General features: G+C 47.9%; 1 protein-coding gene across 1 annotated transcript in view; it reads right to left on the reverse strand.

Moving 5' to 3' along the window:
- The window catches only part of FAM227A (family with sequence similarity 227 member A), a 75,145-nt gene that overhangs the window by 39,612 nt on the left and 27,640 nt on the right, over nucleotides 1–7,893 (reverse strand). The window contains 1 exon segment of the mRNA XM_042781061.1: nucleotides 1,927–2,006. Within this exon segment, the coding sequence (XP_042636995.1) occupies nucleotides 1,927–2,006 (80 nt within the window).

Genomic DNA, 7,893 nt, shown 5'->3' on the forward strand with positions numbered 1-7,893 from the left:
AAAAAAAAAAAAAAAGATTTACTGCCTTGGAAACCCAATGGAGGTTGCTATGAGTCGGAATAGACTCGCTGGCAGTGGGTGTGGTTTTTCTGGTTTACTGTGTACCGAGCACAGGGCTGAGGGTTTATGGGGCCTATCTCAGTTATTAAGAAATATTTATTGAGCATCATCTGTGCATTAGGTCTTTCTAGATGCTGGAGACAGAGCTGCAAAAAAGGGAAGAACAGGTTCCGTTCTTACCAAGTTTGCATTTTCATAGAAGGAGACAGACACTAAACAATGGAGATGTGAATCCCACAGGAACCATAGCAGCTCCTGGTAAGCACTATGGAATTAAACAGCTCCAATTCATGACAACCCCACGTGTGTCAGAGCAGAGCTGTGCTCCAAGGTTTTTCAATGGCTGGCTTTTCAGAAGCAGATTGCCAGGCTTTTCTTCCGAGGTGCTTCTGGGTAGACCTGAACCTCCAACCTCTCGGCTGGCAGCTGAGCATGTGCAAGGTTCACACCACTCAAGTATAATGAGCACTTCAGATATAACTAACAGAGGAGGCTCAATAGACAGTGGCTGGGGCACCAGGGATGGCCCCTCTAAGGTGATGATGGGGAAGCTGGGACCGGGAGAGTGAGAGGAGGCAGCATTCTCTGGAAGAGCGGAAAGCACACTCCAGGCAAAGGCACAGCCAGGGCAGAGGCCCAGGGGCCACATGCTTGGCGGGTCCCAGAGGCTGGAGGAAGGCCAGGGGCTGATGCCTGGTACTGAGGGGTGGATGCCAGGCACCTGGAGAGCAGTGCTGGCTGGACTGCAGGCTATTTCAAGTCAGGTGAGGGAGGCCGGCTTCATTCGGAGTGCGCTGGAGAAGCTGTTAGGGGTTTTAAGCAGGGAACAGCCTCATCTGATGAACGTTTGTAAAACATCACTCTGGCAGCCATTGGAGACTGGGACAGGGGGCCACGAGTCAGGCAGGAGCCAGGTAGAAGGTGACTGTGTCATCCAGATGAACTGTGATGCCAGGGTGGGGTGGTGCCAGGAATCAAGCACTGTCCTCATCCTGTTGAATCTGAGGTGCTTACTGATGAGGCCAAGACAGGTTTAACTTTTTTGCCAAACCTCGCCCATTTATGTTTCCCTGCTTTCCAGGTAAAAAACATTGGCCGTGATTTGTAGTGTTTGGCTGATTTCAAGCTACCAACATGACTTCTCTAAACTTGGAGTTGGGAAGAGCTGCTGACAATGAGAACGGCAGTGGTGCGCGAGGCAAGAGCAGCAGGTACGGAGGCCACGTGAGGGGCGGGCGTGTGGCGCGTGCGAGGAACTGAAAGGCGGAAGGCCAGGGAGGTTGGATGCAGCTGGGCCAGGTGGGTCGGGGCCTTTTCCAGTCTGCCTTATAGGCAGCAGGAAGCCGCAGAGTCTGGGAGGGGCTGCTGAGGGTGAAGTGAGCAGGGAAGGGTCAGCTGGTAATAGGACGGCGCAATTCACTTTGCATTTTGCAAAGACAGGTGGGGTCTCGGAGAGGATGGGGGAGACCAGTTAGTTGACTGCAGGAGTTATGGAGTTCCAAGCGGGTGGGGGGCGTGGAACGGGGAGAGGTTAGGGGAAGTAGGAAGAAGGGAGCCTCAACAGGGCACAGGGGGAGGTAGGTGTCAGGGGTGACTCCCAGGGTCCAGGCTGGCAATGAGGATTAACTGAGAAAAAATCATATAAAAGCACCTTGCGATGCAGCCTACACTTAAAGTCGGCTCCTCTCCTCCCACGGGGGCGTTTCTGTGTTGCCCCTCAGGGTGCCCTCGTCCACTGCCCATCAGAGCCTTGCCACTGAGGGGTGGAGGGGCCAGACCGACTGCAAGCATCTGTGTTCCAGAAGACCCCAGGATTTCTGGAGTCTATGGGGCTCCCAGGCGCTGGGTTTGTGCCTCCTCACTCACCTGAACGTGGTAGAACTTCTTTTTACAGACTGACTTCTGGAAGGACAATCTCCTGCGAATGTACAAAGAAAACTCTCTTCCTAGGGAAGAAAAAAGTGCTCTTCAGTTCCTTCTTACTGGGGGGAGGAGGGGGTGACAAAGAGCGCAGACCACCAGCATTCCCAGAGGAATGCTTCCCCTGTGGGGACAGCCTCCCACCCACCCACGCAGGGTGACGACAACAAGAGTGGCTGGAGGACCGGCTCAGCCACACCAGGGCTCCATCTCCACTCCTGCTGAGTGACTTAGGCAAGTACCTGACTTCTCTGATTCAGTCTCACGCCTGTTAAAGGAAGCTGAATATGCTCTACCTCTCAGGCCTGATGAGGCCATTAAAGGGCATAACGTAAGGAGGGCCCCAGCACAGGGCAAGTGCTCTACCCATGAGAAGGGGGAAAAAAAACACCTCAACACCCTGTGACATTGAAACGAATAAATGTTAGATACCAAAACCAATCCTCCGTGGTCAAGTTGAATCCGACTCACTGTGAGCCTGGAGGACGGAGTAGAACTGCCGCGTCAGGTTTCCCAGGCTGTCATCTTTATGGAAGCAGACTGCCCCATCTTTCTTTCCCCTGCAGAGCAGCTGGTAGGTTCAAACTGCTGACCTTTGGGTTAGCAGCCAAGTGCATAAGTACTATGCCACTGTTGTTGTTATGTGCCATTGAGTCGGACCCGACTCATAGCGACCCCTCCTTGGGTTTCGGAGGCAGTATCACTACGGATGTAGATTGGCCCCATCTTCCTTCCGAGGAGTGGCTGGTGGGTTTGAACTGCCGGCCTTCTGGTTAGCAGTCAAGTGCCTTAGGCACTATGCTACCAGAGCTCCCTATGCCACTGTTGTTGTTGTTTGCCATCGAGTCGGCCCCAACTCATAGCAACCCCTCCTTGGGTTTCCAAGGCAGTATCACTACGGAAGTAGGAATGCCCAACCTTCCTTCCGAGGAGTGGCTGGTGGGTTTGAACTGCCAGCCTTCTGGTTAGCAGTCAAGTGCGTTAGCCACTATGCTACCAGAGCTCCCCTCTGCCACTAGGGCTCCTTAAATATTAGATAAAATGTTTTTGCTTTTTTAAAAAAACTATCTCTCAACCTCATAAGGCATCTTAATATTCATTAAAATGTCATTAAATTTGAAAACAATTCATGGGTCAGATTTTTTTCACCCATGTGCCCGGTGAGTACTGGGGAAGCAGAGCACACCTCCTCGGTGAGTAAAAGCTCGTGCTCAGAAAGGAAACAGGAAAGTCTGCAGAGTCTGCCTTGGAGAAGGGGCAGCTGGTGTGCTTCCCGAGGAGCCCTGGTGACGCGGTGGTTAGGTGCTTGGCTGCTGACTGAAGGGCTGACAGTTTGAACCCACTAATGGCTCCTCAGGAGGAAAGACCTGGTGACCTGCTCCTGCAAAGATTAACCCACAGGCATCAAGCCAATTCTGACTCATATAGGACAGAGTAGAGCTGCCCCATAGACTTTCCAAGGCTATAAATCTTTACCGAAGCAGACCGCCTCATCTTTCTCCCACCAAGAGGCTGATAGGTTTAAAACACTGACCTTCTGGTTGGCAGCTGAGCACTTAACTACTGCACCACCAGGGCTCCTCCCATAAAGATTACAGCCTTGGAAACCCTGTGGGGTAGTTCTCCTTTGTCCTGGAGGGTCGCTATGAGTTGGGATCGACCCCCCAGCACACGACAACACTATACAGTTGACCCTCAAACAACACTGGTTTGAACTGCGCAGGCCCACTTATATGCAGATTTTTTTAAAGAAAAATCGATCAAGATACGGATCTTGAAGAAACTCAAGAGCTAAAACACATCAGAGCAGAGGAATGAACAGAAGACGACTTGATGGATGACTGCTTCCCAACCCGTGCCGGACGGTGAGGAAGATGCCGTAAAAGCAGCAGTGCTGGAAAACAAACTGACGTCAGACAGTCCGGCAGAAGGGTTCAATGATCTGAGACAGCTTCAGACTTCTTTTACGACATGGCCCTTCTATGATACAGGTACCGAAATCAAGGCAAACGATGGAAGAACCGGTACCATACAGACACATTTTCAGAGAAGTGAAAAAGCAAAAGAGTCAGACAGAAAGTACACTGTGGTAGTTCAGGTTGTATGTCAACGTGACTGGGCCAAGTGAGTGGCTGGGCAGCTGGGTGTAGTTATTCTCCATGGTGAGACTGGCAATCAATTCCATGGTGGAACCTGCTGAATAGCTGCTTTAGGGATGTGGTCAGCTTCCAGGATATAAGGAGCAGCTTGGAGGAAGGTCTCTAGCTTTTTGGCGTGCCTGAACCTTGCATGTAGCCAAGTCATTGTCCAGCCCTACCCATCTTAGGACTTCTTCTGGACTTGAATTAGTGGCCTGCCATGTTGATTGGTAACATTGGGACTGTGCCTTTTTACTTGTCAACCTTGGGTTTGTCAGCCTCAGCAGCCAGCAGCTGTCTGAGTGAAAGAAAAGCCTCCAGCTTCAATGGGCTGGAGGCAGGAGGCAGAGCTGAAATACAAGGTTGAGGGGCTTTCACCCAGCCCCTAAAGCCTGGCACTTTGAACTTGGACTTAAAGCCTCCACACTGTAAGAGAAAAGACTGTTCACGCCATCCTATTTGTGGTATTTTCTGTTAGAGCAGCACTAGGTAACCGGAACACTGTCTTTCTGTAAAGCTACACCGAGTGCGCCTGCCTCTCCTGCCTCCACCTCTGCTACCCTGAAACAGCACGACCAACCCCTCCTCTTCCTCCCCCTCGGCCCACTCAACATGAAGACAAGGATGAAGATCTCTGTGATGATTGACTCCTACCTAATGAATAGTAAGTAACCATTGTGCCCTACAGTGAATAAACTGATCTGCTGTGTGTCCTTGTGTGAAAAAGCTAATAACCATACAGCAAGAACTGTGTCAATCGACTACGTACGTCATTGGTAAGGCTTCCGGTCAGCAGTAGGCTATTAGTTATGTTTTTGGGGAGTCGAAAGTTATATGTGGATTTTTGACTGCACAGGGGCTCAGCGCCCCAAGCCCTGCATTGTTCAAGGCTCAGCTATACCCCTAGCCAACAAGTGCAGCTATCCTTCTGCAAGGGCTGCTGGGTTCTCTCTTGCCTTATGCCTCAACCAGCCTTCTCGCCCTGGAACGTGCACCCCTGGAGGATCCTGGTGAACTGCTAGGTCTGACTTAGCTCCTCCCGAGGTGGAGTGGGATGAGGTCTTGTGGTGTAGTGGTTAAGCTCTTGGTTGCTCACCAAAAGGTCAGTGTTTCAAATCCTGAAACGCTCCATGCTCCATGCAAGAAAGATGCAGCAGTCTGCTTCCATTAAGGATTACAACCTTGGAAACCCTGTGGAGCAGTTCGACTCCATACACACGGGGTCACCATGAGTTGGAATTGACTCCATGGCAACTAACAACATTATATAATTATGAGAGATAGTTGATGATAAATGCAAAGCTAAAACCAAACCAAACTCACTGCAATCGAGTTGGTTCCAACTCATAGTGACCTCCATTGGCTTTCCAAGGCAGTAAATCTTTATGGAAGTAGATTGCCCTGTCTTCTTTCCACAGAGTGACTGGTGGGCTTGAACCACCAACCTTCTCATTAGCAGTTAAATGCCTTAGGCATTGCACCACTGGAGCTCCTTATAATAAGTGCAGACTGTGATAAACACACAGGAGCAATTTACAGTGTTACTACAAGACCTTCTGTATGAGAGGGCTGGGGAAAATACAAATTGAATGGCTAGAGATTTTAAGAAAGGCAATGAAAGTTTAAATCCATAGCCTAGGTAATTTGGATGAAACAGAATTTAGATTGCTTGTCTTTATCTTTACCAGTCATTTCATCTCCTCTGGGAAACTTCTTTAATGAACCTCAGTAACCTTTCTCTGAATTCCTTGCACATTTACAGACTGTAATACTCAATCTAATACCTGGACTATATGCTTCCCAGAGGTCCTTTAAAATCCTTTTCTGTGTATGAGTATCTGACTAAGTAGACTGTAAGAGCTTCAATGATAAGGACAGTTTTCTCCTCTTGTCTTGCTCTCTTCTTAATATTATTGAGCAGCCCTTTTTTTCTGGTGCTTTATCGCCAGTGAGGAGCCCTGGTCTGCATCCAGTACAGAAGAAGACACTTTGAGAAAGGTCTCAAACTTTTGGGCCCATCTGGATCCTGCATTTGGCTGAGTCTTCATCTCAGTGGTCTGCCATGTTGCCTGCTGATCTTGAGACTGTTTCTGGGCTTGAAATTTGGAAGACAGCTACCTGGCCAACCAATTGGAAGAGATCCATATTTGTGCTTATTCCAAAGACAGGTGATCTAACAGATGTGGAAATTATCAAGCAACATCATTAATATCACACGCAAGTAAAATTTTGCTAAAGTTAATTAAAAAATGATTGTAGTAGTATATTGACAGGGAACTGTCAGAAATTCAAGCTGGATTCAGAAGAGGATATGTAATGAGGGATATCTTCGCTGAAGTCAGATGGAGCTTGGCTGAAAGCAAAGAATACCAGAAATATATTTATCTGTGTTTTATTGACCATGCAGAGGCATTTGACTGTGTGGAGCTTAACAAATTATGGGTAACATTGTAAAGAATGAGAATTCCAGAACACTTTATTGTACTCAAGGAGCTCTCATGGTGTATTGGATAAGGCATTTGACTGCTAACTGGAAGGTCAGTGGTTCAAACCCACCAGCTGCTCCATGGAAGGAAGACAGGGCAATCTACTTCCGTAAAGATTTATAGCCTCAGAAACCCAATGGGGGTCACTCTGAGTCGGAAATGACTTGATGGCAGTGAGTTTAGTTTTATGTTTTTTTATTGTGCTCATGAGGAACCTATACATAGACTAAGAGGCTACCATTCAAACAGAACAAGGGGCTACTGAATGGTTTAAAATCAGGAAGGGAATGTGTCAGGGTTGCATCCTCTCACCATACTTATTCAATCTGTGTGCTGAGCAAATAATCTGAGGAGCTGGACTATATGAAGAATGTGACATCAGGATTGGAGGAAGCCTTGTTAACAACCTGCTATGGCATACTGCCTAAGGCATTTGACCGCTAACCAGAGGCTGGTGGTTCAAACCCACCAGCCACTCCTCGGAAGGAAGATTGGGCAATCTACTTCTGTAGTAATACCGTCTCGGAAATCCAAAAAGGGGTCACTGTGAGATGGATCTGACTCGACAGCAGTGAGTTTGGTTTTGAGATATGCGGATGACACAACCTTGCTTGCTGAAAGTGAAGATGACTTGAAGCACTTACTGTTGAAGATCAAAGACTACAGTCTTCAGTATGCATTACACCTCAAAATAAAGAAAACAAAAATCCTCACAGTTGGACCAATAAGCAGCAGCATGATAAATGGAGAAAAGATTGAAGTTGTCAAAAATTTCATTTTACTTGGATCAACAATCAACATCCATGGAAGCAACAGTCAAGAAATCAGATGTATTGCATTGGGCAAATCTGCTGCAAAAGAACTCTTTAAAGTGTTAAAGAGCAAAGACACTACTTTGAAGACTAAGGTGCACCTGACACAGGCCATGGTATTTTCAATAGCCTCATGTGTATGTGAAACCTGAACAACAAATAAGGAAGACTGAAAAGGAATTGATGCATCTGAACTGTGGTGTCAGCAAAGAATACTGAAAGTACCATGGACTGCCAGAAGAATGAATAAATCTGTCCTGGAAGAAGTATAGCCAAATGCTCCTTGGAAGCAAGGAGAGACAGACTTCATCTCACCTACTTTGGTCATGTTATCAGAAAGGACCATTCCCTGGAGAAGGATATCATGCTTGGTAAAGTGGACGGTCAGTGAAAAAAGAGAAGACCCTCAATGAGACAGATTGGCTGCAACGATGGGCTCAGGTATCGCAAGGATTGTGAGGATGGTGCAGGACTGGG

This window comes from Orycteropus afer, unplaced genomic scaffold (genome assembly GCF_000298275.1).
Source record: "Orycteropus afer afer isolate SDZICR_OR568_19922 unplaced genomic scaffold, OryAfe1.0 scaffold00083, whole genome shotgun sequence".
NCBI classification, from domain to species: domain Eukaryota; kingdom Metazoa; phylum Chordata; class Mammalia; order Tubulidentata; family Orycteropodidae; genus Orycteropus; species Orycteropus afer.